The sequence below is a fragment of the Salvelinus sp. IW2-2015 genome, unplaced genomic scaffold (assembly GCF_002910315.2).
Source record: "Salvelinus sp. IW2-2015 unplaced genomic scaffold, ASM291031v2 Un_scaffold1539, whole genome shotgun sequence".
Taxonomy (NCBI): Eukaryota; Metazoa; Chordata; class Actinopteri; order Salmoniformes; family Salmonidae; genus Salvelinus; species Salvelinus sp. IW2-2015.
In genome coordinates, this window is record NW_019942973.1 from 109,993 (window position 1) to 132,318 (window position 22,326).

Below are 22,326 nucleotides of genomic sequence, written 5' to 3' on the forward strand. Positions count from 1 at the left end.
TATCTCTACACTACACCATATATCTACACTACATCTCTACACTACATCATATTTCTACAGTACATCGTATTTCTGCAGTGCATCATATCTCTACAGTACATCATATATTTCTACAGTACGATGCATCACATGGCTGCTTTAAGACTAACGGCCTCTATTTGTGGAGTGTGTATGTATGTGGATGTGTGTGTGTGTGTTGTGTGTGCGTCTCTGTGTGTTGCAGGCATTGGGAGGCCTGTCCTACCAGGCTCTGTATCAGCGTATCCTCTCTGCAGCATCGTCCACTCAGGCTCAGGTCACCTGCTTCGCTGCAGCCGGAATAGTCGTCATCATGGGAGTACCCTCGGTCATCATAGGAGCAGTGGCAGCCTCCACAGGTGCCCAGACAGACAGTCAGTCAGCCAGTCAACCAGCCAGTCGGTCTGTCAGTCAACTAGGCAGTCAACCAGGCAGTCGGTCAGTTGATCAATCAGCAAGTCAGTCAACCAGCCAGTCAACCAGTCAGTCCGTCATTCAGTCAACCAGCAAGTCGGTCAGTCAGTCAGTCAGTCGGTCAGTCGGTCGGTTGGTCAGTCGGTCAGCCAGCTAGTCAACCAGTCAGTTCGTCAGTCAATCAGTCAATATGTCAGTCCTTCAGTCAGTCAACCAGTCAGTTCGTCAGTCAATCAGTCAATATGTCAGTCCTTCAGTCAGTCAGTCTGTCAGTTACCCAGTCAGCTATCCAACCAGTCAGTCAGTCCTCCCTGCCATCCCATTTTCAGACTGGAACCCTCTCTTTACCCCTTCCTCTCTCTCCCTTCTCTTCCCCTACAGACTGGAAGCTCTCTTTACCCCTTCCTCTCTCTCCCTTCTCTTCCCCTACAGACTGGAACCCTCTCTTTACCCCTTCCTCTCTCTCCCTTCTCTTCCCCTACAGACTGGAACCTCTCTTTACCCCTTCCTCTCTCTCCCTTCTCTACCCCTACAGACTGGAACCAGACGGCGTACGGCCTACCCTCTCCGTTTGCCCGTGGGGAGGCAGGCAAGGTGCTGCCTCTGGCCCTGCACTACCTCACCCCTCCCTGGGTGTCTGTGGTGGGCATCGGGGCCGTGGCTGCAGCTGTCATGTCCTCCATGGACTCTGTCCTCCTCTCCTCTGCATCCATGTTCACTCACAACATCTACAAGGGCACTCTCAAGGCACAGCGTGGGATGTGGGTGTGTGTGTGTGTGTGTGTGTGTGTGTGTGGTGTGTGTGTTGTGGTGTTGTGTGTGTGTGTGTTGGTTGTGTGTGTGGGTGTTGTGTGTGTTGTGTGTTGTGTTACAACAGTTTTCTATTAACTAGAAAGTATGAATAATTTACTTCTGAAAATGCTGTTTGTCAGTTCAAAGAAAAAGTATACACGTTCGGATTCAGAAAGTATTCGACCCCTTTGACTTTTTTCACATTTTGTTACGTAAAGCCTTATTTCTAAAATTAGATAATCGTTTTTTCCCTTCATCAATCACGATACAATGATATGATCTATGATAAAACAATACAGAAAATATCACTTTAAAAGTAATCAGACCCTTTTCCCAGTAACTTATGTTGAGAACTTGGCAGCGATTACAGCCTTTGAATCTTCTTGGTATGACCTAACAAGTTGTATTTGGGGACCCACAACACCTGTATTTGGGAGTTTTTTCCATTCTCCTCTGCAAGATCACCTCAAGTTCTGAATCAGCTTTGGGAGTGGAGCGTTACTGCACACATACAGTGGGAGAACAAGTATTTATACACTGCCGATTTTGCAGATTTCCTACTTAAAAGCATGTAGAGGTCTGTAATTTTTATCATAAGGTACACTTCAACTGAGAGACGAATCTAAAACAAAATCCCGAAATCACAATTGATGTTTTGATTTTAGCATTTTTGCATGGAACATAAATTATTTGATACATTAGAAAGGCAGAACTAATAATTTGGTACAGAAAGATCCTTTGTTTGCAAATAAACAGATCAACGTTTCCCGTGTTCTTGACCAGGTTTGCAACCTGCAGCAGGTTTTTCGCCCCACTCCCCTCCATACAGACCTTCTCCAGATCCTTCAGGTTTCGGGCTGTCGCTGGCAATACGGACTTTCAGCTCCCTCCAAAGATTTTCATTGGTTCAGCGTCTGGAGACTGCTAGGCCACTCCAGGACCTAGATATTCTTACGGAACCACTCCTTAGTTTGCCCTGGCTGTGTGTTTCGGTCGTTGTCATGCTGGAAGACCCAGCACGACCCATCATCAATGCTCTTACGAGGGAAGGAGTGTGGCAAGATCTCGCAATACATGCCCCATCCATCCTCCCCTCAATACGGTGCAGTCTCCTGCCCTTTGCAGAAAAGCATCCCCCAAAGAATGATGTTTCACCTCCATGCTTCACGGTTGGGGTTGTACTCATCCTTCTTCTTCTCCAAACACGGCGAGTGGAGTTTAGACCAAAAGCTCTATTTGAATCATCAGACACATGACCTCTCTCCCATTCCTCCTCTGGATCATCCAGATGGTCATTGGCAAACTTCACGAGCGGCCTGGACATGCGCCTGCTTGAGCAGGACTTTGTGCGCTGCAGGATTTTATCCCATGACGCTAGTGTTGTTACTAATGTTTCTTTGAGACTGTGTCTCCAGCTCTCTTCAGGTCATTGACCAGGTCCTGCCGTGTAGTTCTGGCTGATCCTCACCTTCCTCATGATCATTGATGCCCCACGAGGTGAGATCTTGCATGGAGCCCCAGACCGAGGGTGATTGACCATCATCTTGAACTTCTTCTATTTTCTTCTTTTTATCTAATAAATTGCGCCAACAGTTGTTGCCTTCTCACCAAGCGCTTGCCTATATGTCCCTGTAGGCCCATCCCACTTGTGCAGGTCTACAATTTTATCCCTGATGTCCTTACACAGCTCTCTGGTCTGGCATTGTGGAGAGGTGAGTCTGTTGATTGAGTGTTGGAACAGGTGTCTTTTATCTACAGGTAACGAGTTCAAACAGTCAGTTGAATACAGGTAATGAGTGAAAACAGGAGGCTCTTAAAGAAAAAACTAACAGGTCTGTAGAGAGCTGGAATTCTTACGGTTGGTAGTGATCAAATACTTATGTCATGCAATAAAATGCAAATGAATTACTTAAAATCATACAATGTGATTTTCTGGATTTTTGTTTTAGATTCCGTCTCTCACAGTTGAAGTTTTCTCTTAACCATTGATAAAAATTACAGACCTCTACATGCTTTGTAAGTAGGAAAACCTGCAAAATCGGCAGTGTATCAAATACTTGTTCTCCCCACTGTATTTTCAGGTCTCTCCAGATGTTTGATCGGTTTCAAGTCCGGGTTCTGGCTGGGCCATTCAAGCACATTCAGAGACTTGTCCCGAAGCCACTCCTGCATTGTCTTGGCTGTGTGCTTAGGGTCGTTATCCTGTTGGAAGGTGAACTTTTGCCCCAGTCGGATGTCCTGAGTGCTCTGGAGCAGGTTTTCATTAAGGATCTCTCTGTACTTTGCTCCGTTCATCTTTCCCTCAATCCTGACTAGTTTCCCGGTTTTTGCCGCTGAAAAACATACCCACAGCACAATGCTGCCACCACCATGCTTCACCGTAGGGATGGTGCCAGGTTTTCTCCAGACATGACGCTTGGCATTCAGGCCAAAGAGTTCAATCTTGGTTTCATCAGAGCAGATAATCTTGCTTCGTATGGTCTGAGAGCCCTTTAGGTGCCTTTTGGCAAACTCCAAGTGGGCTGTCATGTGCTTTTTACTGAGGATTGGCTTCCGTCTGGTCACTCTACCATAAAGGCCTGATTGGTGGAGTGCTGCAGAGATGGTTGTCCTTCTGGAAGGTTATCCCATCTCCACAGGAAGAGTCTTGATAGTTCCAAGCTAGTTCCAAATGTCTTCCGTTTAAGAATTATGAGGCCACTGTGTTCTTGGGCTGCTTCAATGTTGCAAAAATGTTTTGGTACCCTTCCCCAGATCTGTGCCTTTGACACAATCCTGTCTCTGAGCTCTAAGGACAATTTCCTTCAACCTCATGACTTGGTTTTTGCTCTAACATGCACTGTCAACTGTGGGACCTTATATAGACAGGTGTGTGCCCTTCCAAATCAAATCCAATCAAATTAATTTACCAGAAGTGGACTCCAATCAAGTTGTAGAACATCTCAAGGATGATCAATGGAAACAGGATGCACCTGAGTTCAATTTTGAGTCTCATAGCAAAGGGTCTGAAAATGTATGTAAATAAGGGATTTTTTGGCATGGTGACCCCCCCACCATCTCTCTCTCTCTCTCTCTCTCTCTCTCTCTCCTCTCTCTTCTCTCTCTCCTCATCTCTCTCTCTCTTCTCTCTTCTCTTCTCTCAGGCGTCGGACAGGGAGTGTGTGTGGGTGATCCGTGTCAGTGTGTTGCTGGTGGGTCTGGCTGGTACAGGTCTGGCGTTTGCTGAGGACAGTGTGTTTGCCTTCTGGCTGATGAGTGGAGACCTCATCTACTGCGTGGTCTTCCCCCAGCTGATCTGTGTTCTTCACTGCCGCTGTGCTAATGGCTACGGTGCTACCGCTGGTTACCTTGTGGCAGTCACTCTGAGGCTGCTGAGTGGAGAGCCTCTTCTCCGGCTTCCAACGGCCCTCCTGTTCCCTGGTTGGAGGGAGGAGGGAGGAGTCATCCGCCAGTACTTCCCCTTCAGGACTCTGGTGATGTTGGTGTCTCTGGTGTGTATCCCCCTAGCCTCCAGCCTGGCCACCCTGGCCTTCAGCCACCGCCTGCTGCCCCGCTCCTGGGACCTGCTGGCCGCACTGGGGGAGGAGGAGAGGGTAAAGGAGGGTGACGATGGGAAACCTGCTGTCACCGAAAAGCTCCTGGCCATCTCCAGCACCAGGTGCTAGGAACAGAGGGAGGGAGGGGTACGGTGGGGGTCAAGCAGCACCTTCTCCCCCCTAAGGATAGGCAGGGGTGTTTGTGTGTTTTTTCACTGTCTAATCATGGCATGGGGTTGTTTAGTGACAGACATGTATCTAAAAAATGCTATATATCCTCCTCACTCTCAGAGAAAGAAGTAGTACTGCTAGGTTTTACACAGTGAAAGTAATAAATAATAAAAACAATTATAAAGAACTGTATAAATTATACAATTGTTACATCAATATTACATTTTTAAAGTTATTAAATACAGTAATATGAGATCTGTCTGTAAAACATTTACTTTTTGACATTTTTGTTTATTAACAGATGCTCTTATGCAGAGCGACTTACAGTTAGTGCATTCATCTTAAGCTAGCTAGGCGAGACAACCACATATCACTGTCAAATATACAGGATACGAACATTCCATTCCAGCTAAACAATGGTTATATAGTGTGTCTGAGAATTCAAATATTTTACACACTTGAAGTTACCCATGATGAGCAATCTTTTCTCATGAAAAAGCACACGTGAAAAATTGGTGGATATAGCATTTTGGAATTAAACTCTTCAATAACACTGCTTAAGGAGGGAGAAGTAATTGCTTGGAGGGGCTAACGAGTACTGAATAACTGCTCTGTTATTGTGACTGTCTAAGCGATCATTGAGTATTTGGTATAGGGTCAAGGGTCAAAGTTAGCTTTAATCTCTGGAAAGGTTTTCAGTTGTATGTTTTCCTGCATCTTCATTGTGTAATCTCTCTCTGCCATGTATGTATAGGCTACTTTGTCTTGCTTCAGAGTAGCCTATAGCCAGAATCACACCATAGAAACGTGGAGGCAATTATTTTTTATAAAGACTTCCTCATTATGCTTTCTCCTGTACTATTGGTTTTCTTTCAACTTCATTGTCTAGCAGCCAAAGGCATKATCATATTATCACCCCGTGATAGTGTAKTTGTTGCGTCTTTAAATCCCCTCTCCTTTTACATTTCTAACGGATATTWCCATCTCTGTCCATGTMACCGCTCACATGTGCAGTGGGCATTTTAGAATGATGTTTTGCCGCAAATTGCATTTCAGAACATTTACAAGTAGGCCTAGCGCGTGCGTACATTGCCGCGCCTAAAATTTGAGGAAATAATAGTTTACCATCATTTTAAGCTAWACATTCCTATCTGTTCTAACAGCCTTATTAGTTGATACAGTGTATACCTCCACTACACTACTTTGATATGTATCAGTGGGGATTAAGAAGTGAGTATACACAATGCCCACTGAAATATAAGTGGGTATTTGGCGTATACCTGCGTATACCCTCCACTACACCACTGATTGAAGGTAATGTCGTGTCTTTACTATCATTAAATGAAGACTTCGTTTTTATCAAAGATTCTCTGTAATTAGTATTACGCGATTAAACTGATTAATCATGTAACTGTAATTAACTAGGAAGTCGGGGCACCAAGGAAAATATTCAGATTACAAAGTTAGAATTTCCTAATATAACCTTTCAGATATTTTCATATCTGATCMATAGTCTTCWGATTAATTAATTATTTACTTTACCTCACGTYAGTCTCATTCCAAACATCGTAAATTGTTGGTTATCTGCACGAACCCAGTCTTCACTATGAGTCATCCATACATCAATTGTCTTAAATCATTTATTTATTACTAACTAAGTAATTCACAAAATGCATAAACAAAACAAAAAAAGTAAATATGGTTACAAGAAATGATAGGAGAATGTGCCCTAGTGGGCTAAACCGGCATGGCGGCTTGTTAGACCAAAGGGAAGTGGGGGTCGACTGAGAAGTCACTACAGAGTTAATAATTATAACAATTGAAATGCTAATCCTTTRCACATGAACGCTCACTCATTCGGGAACAATTCCAATCAATATATATATTTACGCTCAGTGTGTCGTCTTGATCGCTGTTGAAAAGTTTGTCTCTTTTGTAGAATTGTCCGTCTCTCTCTCTCTGTCGTGGTTATAGTGGATAGTTCAGAGTGACATTCATTCATGTTATTGTAGAATAGATGTTTCGGCGGTTGTCGTTCTTCGCGTTCAATGATACCGAATTCCTAGCTGCAGAATTCCTAGCTGCAGACTAGTAATTAATATCAAAGACTTGTTCTTATTCTGTCGGTATCAATAGTCTAAGAGTTTAACCACGTGGTATGGTTAAAAGATTCAGCAATGATCTGCAACCTTTGTCCTCCCGTGATTGAGAGAAACATGGTCTGGTGATAGAAAACCCGAGTGGTAACAAGTCCCCAGGCCCAGATGGATTCCCCAGAGAGTTCTACAAAGCTTTTTGGCCCCAGCTTAGCCCTATTTTCATGCCAATGCTGGAGGATTTTTGTAAAAACGGAGTTCTCCCAGACTCAATGCGCACAGCTCGCATTACAGTGTTGCTCAAAAAAGACAAGGACCCCCTATCCTGCTCCTCCTTCCGGCCCATAAGCTTGTTGGATTTCGACTACAAAATAATTACCAAATTGCTGGCCAAAAGACTAAACACTCTTCTTCCCAAAATAATAAAAGCGGACCAAACTGGATTTATTAGAGACAGATACTCTTCTGATAAACATTTCGCCTCTTTTTGAATTATTGATCAAGTAAACGCACAGAAGACCCTGTCCTGCTGGCTTCACTGGATGCTGAGAAGGCGTTCGACAGGATGGAGTGGAGCTTTTTGTCTCAGTCTTAGAAAGTTCAATATGGGCCCAAACTTTATTAAGGATCAAATCCTATATCTCATCCAAATCCATGGTGACTACTAACGGACTGAACTCTGACAGATTCCCTTTGGGACGGGCACAAGACAAGGGTGCTCGCTATCCCCCTGCTCTACTTGTTGGGCGGAGCCTCTGGCAGAGTTGATAAGAGCAATCCAAGTATTACAGGTGTTCCTGCAGGCGGCCCTGCAGCACAAGATTTCGCTTTTACGCGGATGATGTCTTGCTCTACATATCCCAACCCTGAGAAAATCCCTTCTCCCATTTTAGACACAATTGGCTGCAGTATGGCACGTTTTCAGGTTAAAGATTAATTTTAACAAATTCCACTGTCTGCCCTCTCAATATTACACTCACCCAGTTCTATGAAGACACTATTGCCCATTTCCAATGGAAAGACACAAGGTGTCATACCTTGGGATATCATAACACCAAGATCTGAATAGCTTTTTCAAGGAGAATTATCTTCCACTTCCTGGGATCGAACACAAAAACAACACTCCAAACCTGGATTCCCCTCCCAATTAGGCGTTAGTAGGAAGAATTAATGTAATCCGTATAACATCCTCCCTAGACTAACTATTTATTTCAGATGCCTCCCAATGCATTCCACCAGCTTCCTTTTTCAAAACAATTAACCAAGCATCACCAAATTTATATGGGGCAATAAAAAACCTAGGACAAGCTCCCACTCTATCGAAAACCTGAATCTAAGGGCGGTCTGCCGCTTCCCTCCCTCAATTGTACTACTGTCTGCCCAATCCGCAAATACTAACATGGATCACAACAGAGCAAGAGTCAAACATTGATCCAGATAGAAGCCCAATCCTGTGGTTCATTGCCACTAAGCTCAACTATATTCATATAACTTAGTGAAGTGGCAACATAGCCAAAACATTTGTTGATTTACAGCACCCTACTAGCGTGGAGGACTGTAGAAATACCTGGGCATCTCCTCCCAAATATGCTCTCACCGCCTATAGTAGGCAACCCAGACTTGCCAAAAAGCCTGAGGGATTCCAACTTTAATCTTTGGCTACCTAGGAATCAGACCTTTCAGACCTATAGCAATATCCAACATAGAAAAAAACATATCATATTAATAAAATTAAATCTATAAATGTTCATCAGAAAGACCCTACACTTGGAAATCTTTCAGAGCTCTGCAGTGGAATTCAATGTGCCAAAGATCCCATTTTTTTTGAAATATCTTCAAATTAGACATGTCCCATCTCCTCATTTAACTGCCAAGAGGAGGTTTAGAACTCAGTTGAACGAAGTTGAAACCCTTCTTGTCACAGCACAATCCATTAAAGGCAAAATATCCTATATCTATAGACTCCTTTCTGAGAAAGGAGGCTCCTCCTTTACTCCTTTGAAAATAATCTGGGAAAAGGACCTTGGTCTGACTATCAGTGATGAGTTATGGGCGGAGGTTTGCGACAGGGTATACTGCTCCTCTACTAATGTAAAAATGAAAGAATCGAATTACAAATTTTTGTACAAATTTTATTACACTCCCTTGAGACTCCATAAAATGAAAACAGACATTTCCCCTAACTGTAAAAGATGTACCTCTGAAAGTGGAACCTATATGCATGTATTTTGGAGCTGTAGAGAGATTGCCAGATTTTGGCAATCTATACATACTGCTGCACAGAAAATACTAGATGTACAGTTTGATATGACCCCGTGTCTCTATCTTCTTAATGCCCAGCAGGACTTTGTTCTTGATCCTGACAGAGAAAATTTGCTCATGACCATTACATACTTTGCTAAGAAATGTATCCTTCTATTGTGGGCCTCTAGTACCTCTCCTACATTTAAAATGTGGATTGACCAGATTGTTGACTTTCTCCCTCTTGAAAAGCTCACTTATGACCTCCGCAAGAGACAGCCCAAGTTTGATAGACTCTGGTCTCCACTACTCCACTATATCTCAAATTGGACAGAGTGAATGGGGGGATCGGGGAGGTGAGCAGATGCGTGTTGTGTAAGGTGCTGTAAAATCTAAAAACTAATCATTGGCTCGTCATCTCAGCTAAGGCTGGAAATAGCAAATMAGAACCTTGATAGTGCTGCTGCAAGTTCTACATTTTAAATTTTGTTATAATTATTATTTGTGTGTATGTGTGTATGTATGTATATGTAGGTATGTATATATGTATATATATATATATAACATTTTTTTTATTATTATTATTATTATTATTATTTTTAAGTCTGTCACATCTGTGAATGTGGAATGTGTTTGGTTGGTTGTTTGAAAACTTAATAAAACTTTAAATTGAAAAAAAAAGAAAACCCGAGTGGGAGTTTTATTCGGAAGGGCCGAAAAAGGGGCTGTCCCAGGATGTCTGACCCTAACTGGGCTCATGGGCGGTCCTCTGATTTAGTTCAACTCAAAAGGGAATTGGAGTTTCCTTCATTAAACAGTCCAAAATCACATGACACAATTTTACAAACAGTATCATACTCACTCATTCATCTTATACAACAATTAGATGTAAACCTCATATCTGAGGCTATTATATAAACAGCGTTATGGTAATGTGGCCACACCGTCTCCCTTGAGCTTCCCCAAGTTGTAACAATCGGACCAGTTCGTAGCTGGATTCTTCACCGATCTTCTCCGGAACGTAAACGTTGTTTGGACCTCAAGTTCTGTGAGGTGGAAGAAATTCCTTTGTTCTCTATGAAACTTCACTCTATCTCTATACTGTGTGGCCATAAGGCAGGGTCTTCCCTATGAATTTACGACCTCACTGACCACAGCAGCCTGAAGGAGCAAAGAGGATGGTGCTCGCTGTACCCAAAGAGGGCAACGTCATGACAGTAGTGTGACTTTACTCACCATGAACAGCGATCAGCGTTTACCTACCAATGTTTTTTACCACTACATCTCTGGTTAACACCAGATCAGTAGGGTAGGGGCTAGGACCAGTTAACACCAGATAAGTAGGGTAGGGGATAGGCCCCTACCCTGATGATCTGGTGTTAACTGGACCTACTCCCTACCCTGATTATCTGGTGTTATCTGGTCTTATCCCCTACCCCGTTGATCTGGTGTTAACTGGGCGTGGCCCTACCCTGATGATCTGGTGATAACTGGGCCTAGCCCCTACCCCGATGAGCTGGTGTTAACACCAGCTCATCAGGGTAGGGGCTGGGTCCAGATAACACCAGCTCATCAGGGTAGGGCGAAGGCCCAGTTATCACCAGATCATCAGGGTAGGGCCACGCCCAGTTAACACCAGATCAACGGGGTAGGGGTTAAGACCAGATAACACCAGATAATCAGGGTAGGGAGTAGGTCCAGTTAACACCAGATCATCAGGGTAGGGGCTAGGCCCAGATAACACCAGATCAGTAGGGTAGGGGGTAGGTCCAGTTAACACAAGATCAACGGGGTCTGGGTAGGGAATAGGTCCAGATAACACCAGATCATCAGGGTCAGGGTAGGGGGGAGGCCCAGATAACACTAGATCATCAGGGTAGGGGTTAGGTCCTGATAACACCAGATCATCAGGGTAGGGGGTAGGTCCAGATAACACCAGATCATCAGGGTCAGGGTAGGGGGGAGGCCCAGATAACACTAGATCATCAGGGTAGGGGCTAGGTCCAGATAACACCAGATCAGTTGGGTAGGGGCTAGGCCCAGTTAACACCAGATCATCAGGGTATGGAGGTAGGTCCAGTTAACACCAGATTGTCAGGGTAGGGGAGGGGTCCAATTATCACCAGATCAACAGGGTCAGGGTAGGGGATAGGTCCAGATAACACCAGATCATCAGGGTCAGGGTAGGGGGAGGCCCAGATAACACTAGATCATCAGGGTAGGGGCTAGGTCCAGATAACACCAGATCATCAGGGTAGRGCCTAGGTCCAGATAACACCAGATCAGTACCCCCTATCCTGATGATCCGGTGATAACTTGACCTCCCCCCTACCCTGATGATCTGGCGTTATCTGGACCTACCCCCTACCCTACTGATCTGGTGTTATCTGGACCTATCCCCTACCCTGACCCCATTGATCTGGTGTTATCTGGGCCTCGTCCCTACCCTGACCCCGTTGATCTGGTGTTAACTGGGCCTTTCCCCTACCCTACTGATCTGGTGTTAACTGGGCCTTTCCCCTACCCTGATGATCTGGTGTTAACCGGAGATGTAGTGGTAATAAACATTGGTAGGTAAACGCTGATCGCTGTTCATGGTGATTAAAGTCACACTACCTATTACTTTCAATCAGTGGTGTAGTGGAGGGTATACGCAGGTATACGCCAAATACCCACTTATGTTTCAGTGGGCATTGTGTATACTCACTTCTTAATCCCCACTGATACATATCAAAGTAGTGTAGTGGAGGTATACACTGTATCAACTAATAAGGCTGTTAGAACAGATAGGAATGTWTAGCTTAAAATGATGGTAAACTATTATTTCCTCAAATTTTAGGCGCGGCAATGTACGCACGCGCTAGGCCTACTTGTAAATGTTCTGAAATGCAATTTGCGGCAAAACATCATTCTAAAATGCCCACTGCACATGTGAGCGGTKACATGGACAGAGATGGWAATATCCGTTAGAAATGTAAAAGGAGAGGGGATTTAAAGACGCAACAAMTACACTATCACGGGGTGATAATATGATMATGCCTTTGGCTGCTAGACAATGAAGTTGAAAGAAAACCAATAGTACAGGAGAAAGCATAATGAGGAAGTCTTTATAAAAAATAATTGCCTCCACGTTTCTATGGTGGGGTTCTGGCTATAGGCTACTCTGAAGCAAGACAAACTAGCCTATGCATACATGGCAGAGAGAGATTAGACAATGAAGATGCAGGAAAACATACAACTGAAAACCTTTCCAGAGATTAAAGCTAACTTTGACCCTATACCAAATACTCAATGATCGCTTAGACAGTCACAATAACAGAGCAGTTATTCAGTACTTATTAGCCCCTCCAAGCAATTACTTCTTCCTCCTTAAGCAGAAAGTCTTGCTGAGACCACAGTCTCTTTGGCAGATGAGCCCTGCATGAACAACAATTACACTGTACATATCAATATACACATCAATTACACTATACACATACAATATACAATAACGAGGCTATATACAGGGGGTACCGGTAATGAGTAATTGTGCATGGGTACAGGTTAGTCAAGGTAATTTGTAAAATGACTATGCATAAATAATAAACAGCGAGTAGCAGCAGTGTGAAAACAAAGGGGGGGGGGGGGGGGGGCAACTGGGGTCAATGTAATAGTCCGGGTGGCCATTTAATTTAATTGTTTAGCAGTCTTATGGCTTGGGGATAGAAGCTGTTAAGGAGCCTTTTGGTCCTAGTTCTGGCGCTCCGGTACTGTTTGCCGTGTGGTAGCAGAGAGGGTGACTGGAGCCTTTGACAATTTTTTGGGCCTTCCTCTGACACCGCCTAGTATATAGGTCCTAGATGTCAGGAAGCTGGGCTGTGTCATTTCCGGTCACAACTTGCAGAGTTGTTTACGTGCTGCTGTGCGTTTTGTTGCCAACCTTACTTTGCTACCTGACAACTTTACGTTTTTTTCTTTTTAATTACCGTTTATATTTTTAGTTTTTCCCTCACTCAACTTTTTTTCATTCAACTTTTTCATTCCGGACGCTTTATCTGGACATGGTTCGTCAGGACTTCCAACATTAATTAACATTAACATTAATGTTAATGTAGTAACATTAACATGATGCCTTCTAATTGCAGTCGCTGTACTCATAATATACAGGAGAACGATTGCCTTACGGCGAGGATGCAAGCCCAGCTTCAGACGCAATCATTAGCCAAGGGTAATTTCAGTGTAGGAAAGGATGAAACAGCGTCTGTGCCACCAGTAAGTACAGACAGTAGTATAAATCCCCTCGCACGGTCCCCGCAGCCGGACAACTTTCTCATGGCTTCTGGAGGGAAATGCTGTTGGAATGCTCAACCGGTGTCGCTCATTCAGCCGACAGAAACTTTCAACCGGTTCTCCCTATTAAGCAGCGAGTCGGAGTCAGAGGCCGAGCCTTCAATGGTCTCTACTCCTTCCGTTACGTGGGTCTGAGACGCCAAAGGCTCCCACCATTAGCTCTGACAAATTGAAAACCCTAGTCATTGGCGACTCCATTACCCGCAGCATTAGACTTAAAACGAATCATCCAGCGATCATACACTGCCAGGGGGCAGGGCTATCGACGTTAAGGCTAATCTGAAGATGGTGCTGGCTAAAGCTAAAACTGGCGAGTGTAGAGAGTATAGAGATATTGTTATCCACGTCGGCACCAACGATGTTAGGATGAAACAGTCAGAGGTCACCAAGTGCAACATAGCTTCAGCGTGTAAATCAGCTAGAAAGATGTGTCGGCATCGAGTAATTGTCTCTGGCCCCCTCCCAGTTAGGGGGAGTGATGAGCTCTACAGCAGAGTCTCACAACTCAATCGCTGGTTGAAAACTGTTTTCTGCCCCTCCCAAAATATATAATCTGTAGATAATTGGCCCTCTTTCTGGGACTCACCCACAAACAGGACCACGCCTGGCCTGTTGAGGAGTGACGGACTCCATCCTAGCTGGAGGGGTGCTCTCATCTTATCTACGAACATAGACAGGGCTCTAACTCCTCTAGCTCCACAATGAAATAGGGTGCAGGCCGGGCAGCAGGCTATTGGCCAGCCTGCCAGCTTAGTGGTCTGCCACTAGCACAGTCAGTGTAGTCAGCTCAGCTATCACCATTGAGACCGTGTCTGTGCCTCGATCTAGGTTGGGCAAAACTAAACATGGTGGTGTTCGTCTTAGCAATATCACTGGAATAAAGACCTCCTCCGTTCCTGCCATTATTGAAAGAGATCGTGATACCTCACATCTCAAAATAGGGTTCGCAAATGCCATTGAAATAGCAGCAGCTGTATGGGAACCAGCATATTCTTGAGCATGCAATACGACTTTGCTCATGACGAAATCCTTGTCGACCCACTGTGCTGTCAGACTCAGCATGCTCATGGGGCTGACATCGCTGGTGCAAATATCAGTCGTGAAGTTAATAGCAGTGACGCCCATAGCAAGTAGCTCATGGATGTGCGTTTCAACAATACTGTGTAACTCCGTTAGGGCAACATCTGAAAAATAGCACCTACTTGGTAGTGTGTACCGGGGCTCGAGGTGCTCGACCAGTCGGCGAAAGCCAACATCACCCACGACAGAGAACAGTTGATTGTCAAGGGCAATGAATTCCATTATCTTGGTGTTAATGGATTTCTCCTTTGAGTTGTCTCACTGAAATGTTCTTACTCTTTCAAATGACTGCTGGACTTGAACTTGTTTAGTTGTTGGAAGTGTGCATGTAGTTTTCTTCTGCTTTTGTTCGCAGAACGCAGAAAGTAGTCGCAGAACGTCTGGGGGTGATGCACTTTCAAATGAGTCATTAGGTTTGTGGTATTGAAAGATGTCACTTTCTCCCCTCCTCTGGAAATAATAGCAGCACAAACGTTGCATATGGCCTTTTTGTTATCTTCCTTTGAGACACCAAAATAGATCCACACAGCAGACATTGTGGGCCAGGTTAGGAATGGTGTGTTGCACGTGTAGCGCTGTATTTTTGCACATCGGCTTTAAACTAGACATCCGGCCGATGTTGGCATTTTTAGCTAATATCGGCCGATTACGGTATGCTTGCCGATATATCGTGCATCCCAATTCGTTGGTGATGTGGACACCAAAGAACTTGAAAACTCTCGACAAGATACACTTCAGCCCCATCGATGTTAATGGGGGCCTGTTCGGCCCTCCTTTTCCTATAGTCCACGATCAGCTCCTTTGTCTTGATCACATTGAGGGAGAGGTTGTTATCCTGGCACCACACTGCCAGGGGCCTGTTGCACAAAACTAGGATAAGGGATTAAGCCAGGATATCTTGGTGATCCTGGCTCAATTGATCCGTAATCCGGTTGCACTAAAGATGGATAGGGGGCAGGAGGATATGTTATGGTATAAATTACCATGGAGATTTATTCTGTGGAGCTAGCCTGCTCCAGACCAGGCTAAATTCCAGGATCTATTTAATCTCATCCCTAATGTCAGTCAGCAGTCACCACAAATGGAAACCAATAGTTATTTCACTGCTCACTATACATTGTTATCACATATAACTAGACCCACTGTTATTATTTAAACGTTTGTGATCATTAATTTCAATGAATTTGGATAAAAAATGATTTTTAGATGATGTTGCTATCATTAGATAATTTACAGTTTCCCATAGACTATAAGGCTATATATAAAATGATAGAATATTAGGGCCACAGAGGGAAAAAAACACAAGTCATAATATTGTAACCAGTTGTTTTAAAGGAAGGACAGTTGTTAAAATGACAGATGTGGGGCATTTCGTGAAATTGTACTTCAGTATGGTTTCATAAACAAAGACATGCTGATGTGCCAGAATATTAAGTATCACATTGTCATAAGTACAAAACTGTAAAAACAATATGTAGCTTTTCTGCAGAAAGAACCAGCCTCATAAATTTATGACTTTATCCTTTTTCTTCAGTGTGGCCTAGTACTCTGTCATATAAACAAATACACATTCCATATGAATATAAAAACACAATGTGTAACATTATTTCCTTTATTGAATAAGGACAAAACAAAGCAGGTAAACCATCAGCTCTCTTCGAAACTGAAGTCACAGTGACTCTACAAGATGAAAGCACAGAATCCAAGCATATTATACAAATGATACATACACATTCAAAGGTCTGTATATAACACACCCTGCATGTCTGCACACTAAAATAAATGCAGGACAAATCCATACACATCAACTAACAGACAAATGAATGGATGCAGTAGCCTCCCTGCAGCCTTGTATTACACACAGTATACCGCACAAACATCATAAGAGGCCAAATTCGTCAAAAACGAACCCAAAAAACCCCAAATTCCTCTGCCACCGCAGGACATATTTAACCAAAATTGAAAGCACACATACTAACTAAAATAATTCAACACATATTGGTCCCTCAGCAGCCGACCACTGTCGTCATCAGGGAAGATTGCCGATTGTCCCAGTCCATGGCTGGTGGCACTCTGGGGCCCTCTCCTTCCTCAGGCAGGCCACATTGTGGAGGACAGCACAAGCCACAGTAATATCACATGCCCTAACAGAGGCTGACCCTTAATTTGTGAAGGCAGTGAAAGCGTGCCTTCAGGAGGCCAAAGGTCATTTCAACTCTGGCCCTGGTCCTGGCATGGCATGGTTGTAGGCCTGCTGTGCTTCCTGGGGGTCTGTGAAAGGTGTCAGGAGAAAGGCTGGCAGCCATACCCCCTGTCTCCCAGCAACACACCACGAGAATTCACCTTTCAACACAAAATCTCATCATTACTACCTCATAAACACAGTGATATTCTTGACACAGCCATTATGGTTAAAATAGGGGTTGTGTGGCTTACCTTGTGATAGGCACTGATAGATTTCAGAGGCCCGAAAGATTCTGGAGTCATGGACTGAGCCAGCCATTTTGCCACAACATTGCTTATCACACAGTCAGCATTGCAGACCATCTGAAATCATAAGATGAGGAATATTACACCAATCAATGCACATCACTGGCAATGCAGAGTGTTCGTCAATGGACAATATCAAAAAGTTATGTTCACCTGAACATTAATGCTGTGAAAGGATTTCCTATTCACAAAATCGGCCTCATGGGCACCTGAGGGGCTTTTATCCTTATGTGTGCAGTCCACTGCACCAATGACATTGGGGAAACCTGTCACACAAAGTAATGAGTATCCTACTATGTGTTAACAGTTGTCCTGTAATTTGTAGATCCTCTTACCTGCAATCCTATAGAACTCCTCTTTGATGTCACAGAGTCTTCTGTGCCAGGGAAGGAGATGAAGACATCTGCTAATGCTTTGATAGCCAGACACACACTCCTTATTGTGCGCAAATTGTGCCTTGTTCAGCTGTTCTGCATCCCCCACTGAGTACAGGAAGGCTCCACTAGCAAAAAAGCGCAAGGCCACACAAACCATTTGCTCCACACTCAGTGCATGGCTCCGTGCAGTGCGGTGCTTAATCCTGGGACCCAGTAGTCTGCATAGATACCTGATGCCATCTGCAGAAAACCTGTATCTTTCATATAGATGGTCATCAGGGAAGGCCAGTGGGTCCAACCGGTCCCTGAAGACCCTTTCTCCCTGAAGCTCTCCTCAGCACAAGTGCTTCTTCATCCACCACATCTCGCACGAATGGGCATGCCATTGTCAGAGCAGAAAGGAACACACAATTTTTGCCTTCATATAGGCTAATGCCACACCTGGTGCTGGGGGGGGGCAAAAGAGGCGATGCCTTATAACGATGACTTGGTTGTACTGATTGCTGGAAAATAAAAAAAACCTTAGAAAGATGCCACCGTCCTGTGTGCTCACAATAAGAGCTCATATGTCATGGCTCACTTGACTTTACGAGAATATACCTAATTTTTATTTTGAGCTGTGTCATCTTCTTGGAGCTGGGGAGGAAAGAAAAATAATGATTAATACATTTGTGTTACAGTTAGCATACAGTGTACATTGAAGGCATATCTCACCTCCCTCTCAAGTTTTTTTATTTCAAGGTCCAGTTTCCTAATTGTCCTCTTTTTATTTCGGACTCCAGTGCAAGATTTCCATCTTTTCTTCTTGTACTGAATGTCTATGTCTGCCAGTTCTATTTGGCGCCGGAGGTGTTGCCATACAACTTTCTGATAGCTTGTGAGCTCTGTGAACACATACAATTAGCGCAGCTGAATTTGGCAGGATGTGTGTCCTTTTATTAATACGCACTATGTTGCCAGGCTGGTTTTCCCACTGTATAGCATCTGGTCCTAGTAAGAAATTAGATTTTTGATTTTGATGAGGACTCCTCACCATTGTAGAGTAAATTACTTTCACAGTCTTAACATGATACCTCATGCCTTCTGGAATCCAGAGAGATGGTCTCCTCCTCATCATCGTCTCCATCATGTGCTGTTGCTGCTGCACTGGGCCTTCACCCTATCACATTTAATCGGATTCATATTGAAGCTAGTAGACAAGACATGCCAGGCCTACAGTATGCCTTTGATGGATACTCACTGGATCAGCATCGTCTGGTGCTTGTGCTGGTGGCTCTAACAGGAACACATGCTGCCAGACACTGCAAGGCAATAGGTAAACCAAAGTCAGACAGTCCAAATTGATTCAATATGAATGTGGTTGTATCCCATGTAGAGATGGAAGGACATACCTGAATGAAGCGGGGTGCATCTTGGGAACCTATGCTCGTCTCTTCTCCCCCAGGATCCCCTCTAAGACGGCCTGCTTTATTTAGCTCCAAGGCCATGTCCTCTGCTGGGTAAGGTCAGCCTTTGGTGACCCACCACCCGTGCCTTGTCGTGGGTATTCTTTTTCACTGCTAAAACAGTACAGACAATGTGTGACAGCACCTCTGGGTACAATATATGCTTGTGCTTGTAAATATTAGTCAGGACCATACCATTCTGCAGAATTTCTTGTATTTGATATTTGACCGCTGCCATGTCCGTTTTGGCCCGTTCATGTTTAATCTACACACACACACAACACACACACACACACACACACACACATTTAATGGATCACACTGCAAAAAATTACTGTATTTTGTCTTGTTTTCAGTAAAAATATCAAAAAATTTATCATAGCTTTATACAGTTGATGAGTTACTTTACACAATTTCACTCATATCTGCAGTGCATTTCAATTAAAAATTTAACCGTTTCATAATTACAGACAACTGCATTTTTGAGATGTGAATTAAATATTTGAATGTAATTGTGATGTTTCAGCGGAGCGTGAGTGTGTAATTGTCACTACTTACGCATTCAGCGGTCTGCAATACTTTGCCACGCTTTTTCTCTTTGCTATCACTGTGGCGGTTTGCCTTTCTTCTTAATTATATCTTTTACCTCCTCGTATGCCTCCATGAGGATTTGTGCTTCCGACGGGGAAAAGTACGCGGCTCTAGTTGCCATGGTAAATCAGTTAATCTGTGATCTGTGGCGGTCTATTTGAGTGAGCGCGTGAGCGCGCACCTATCCAGGATTGTTTCACCTGCTTAATGAATCCGTGTCTGCTCATCCTGCTTGTCTTTGTGCAACCCAATTAAGCCTGACGCACATGTTTTGGCTTCATTGACTCAGCTGATCATTTATCCCGATGTCTAATTCTACTTTGTTGCAACAGGCCCCAGGTCTCTGACCTCCTCCCTTATAGTGTCTCATCGTTGTCAGTGCAGCCTACCACTGTTGTGTCGTCAGGAAACTTAACGATGGTTTGGAGTCGTGCTTGCCATGCACGCAGTCATGGGTGAACAGGAGTACAGGAGGACTAAGAACACCCCTGATATCCCAGTGTTGAGATCAGCGTGGCAGATGTTTGTTACCTCCTAACCACCTGGGGCGCCCGTCAGAAGCCCAGATACAGTTGCAGAAGGGTGCTTAGTCCAGGGTTAGCTTAGTGATGAGCTTTGACGGCACTATGTGTTGACTACAGCTCAGCGTTCATTTTCACATAGGTTCCTTTGTTCCAGGCGGAAAGGGCAGTGTGGAGTGCAATAGAGATTCATCATCTGTGATCTGTTGGGCAGTATGCAAATTGGAGTCTCGGCTTTCTGGCAATGTGTGATTGTCGAGCCATGACCAAATCTGTGTCATGGCTACAGACGTGAGTCATACGTTCGGAATCATTTAGGAAGGTTACCTTAGTGTTCTTGGGCACAGGGACTATGGTGGTCTGCTTGAAACATGTTGGTATTACAGACTCAGACAGGGAGAGGTTGATAATTTCAGTGAAGACACTTGCCAGTTGGTCAGCGCATGTTCAGAGTACAGTGCCTGGTAATCCGTCTGGCCCTGCGGCCTGTTTAAAGGTCTTACATCGGCTGCGAAGAGCGTGATCACACAGTCGTCCGGAACAGCTGATCCTCTCATGCATGTTTCAGTGTTACCTGGAAGCAAGTATATAAGTTATTTAGCTCGTCTGGTAGGCTCGTGTCACTGGGCAGCGCTCGGCTGTGCTTCCCCTTGTAGTCTGTAATAGTTTGCAAGCCCTGCCACATCCGAGGAGCGTCAGAGCCGGTGTAGTACGATTCAATCTTAGTCCTGTATTGACACTTAGCCTGTTTGATAGTTCGTCAGAAGGCATAGCGGGATTTCTTATAAGTTTCCCGGTTACAGTCCCGCTCCTTGAAAGTGGCAGCTCTACCCTTTAGCTCAGTGCGGATGTTGCCTGCAATCCATGGCTTCTGGTTGGAGTATGTACGTACAGTCACTGTGGGGATGACGTCATCGATGCACTTATTGATGAAGCCAGTGACTGATGTGGTGTACTCAATGCCATCGGAAGAATCCCGGAACACATTCCAGTCTGTGATAGCAAAACAGTCCTGTAGTTTAGCATCTGCTTCATCAGATAACTTTTTTATTGACCGAGTCACTGGTGCTTCCTGCTTTAAGGATATAATTATGGTCAGATTTGCTAAATGGAGGGCGTTTCAGCACTCAGCGGTCCCGTTCTGTAAGCTTGTGTGGCCTCTCCCTTCATGGCTGAGCCGTTGTTGCTCATAGAAGCTTCCACTTCACAATAACAGCACTTACAGTTGACCGGGGCAGCTCTAGCAGGGCATCCTATGGCTGTGCCACATTGAAAGGCCATTCTACTGCCAATGTTTGTCTATGGAGATTGCATGGCGGTGTGCTTGATTTTTATACACCCGTCGGCAACGGGTAAGGCTGAAATAGCGGAATCCACTCATTTGAAGAGGTGTCCACGTATTTGATAGTTTTGGTTTCTGAGCTTTATGTATTATCATCATTAGGTATAATAGAGACATGAGGGGTGAAGCTTGGGAGGGGCTGAGTGCAGGGAAAACGATCCCATGTAGCAGTACTGATAAGGGGAGGAACCGTTTAAGGCCAAGATCACTCAGATCCCTGCCTAGCAATAACGATGCAATGATTAGTGATAAGGAGGAGACTCCACCCAAAGCGTGGTATGTATACTACCACGGGTGAAACCATGCCTTTGTCTAATGGAGCTGTATTAACCCTCTGGGAAGAATAAACTTGGTTTAAAGCTTTCATAGTGTCCGTCTAGTTTGTACTCTGAAAATTAGAACCTAACATAGATGTGAATGATGCAGTGCCTGATCTTTGGGTTCCCACATCGGACAACTGTTGAAATGATAAGGCATCTCTAAACGATCTGCATTACTCCCACTGCAATACCAGCTATACACCACCATGGACCAACTGGTTTCCTGGTTGATGTCTGGTCGGCCAAACAATGTCCGTCTGCCTACCTACACAGTGGGAAGAAGTCAATTGCATACTTCTCACGTCCCCTCTCCTCATCTCCTTCTTAAAACCCATCGGAGAAGGTCAGAGGGGAGGGACCTCTGGCTTTCTCATCCAATGGGTTTTGAGAAGACGAGGAGAGGGGACGCGAGAAGTATGCAGTTGAGATCTTCCATGTGTTCACTACCAGTCCTAACCAGAAGATGGCGCCATGGAAACAGGAAAAACAACACTGACCTCATTTGACTGGTGTGGTACCCTGTAGGGCCAGACACTGGACATGTGCTACTCTGTTCAAGTGGC

General features: G+C 44.4%; 1 protein-coding gene across 1 annotated transcript in view; it reads left to right on the top strand.

Annotated features, from left to right (window-relative positions):
* Positions 1–5,782, top strand: part of LOC112071175 (high affinity choline transporter 1) — a 15,300-nt gene extending 9,518 nt beyond the window's left edge. The window contains exons 5-7 of the mRNA XM_070439288.1: positions 224–377; positions 968–1,197; positions 4,368–5,782. Of these exons, the coding sequence (XP_070295389.1) occupies positions 224–377; positions 968–1,197; positions 4,368–4,889 (906 nt within the window). The 3' untranslated portion in view covers positions 4,890–5,782. The remainder of the gene's footprint in view (positions 1–223; positions 378–967; positions 1,198–4,367) is intronic.
* Positions 5,783–22,326: the final 16,544 nt, after the last annotated feature.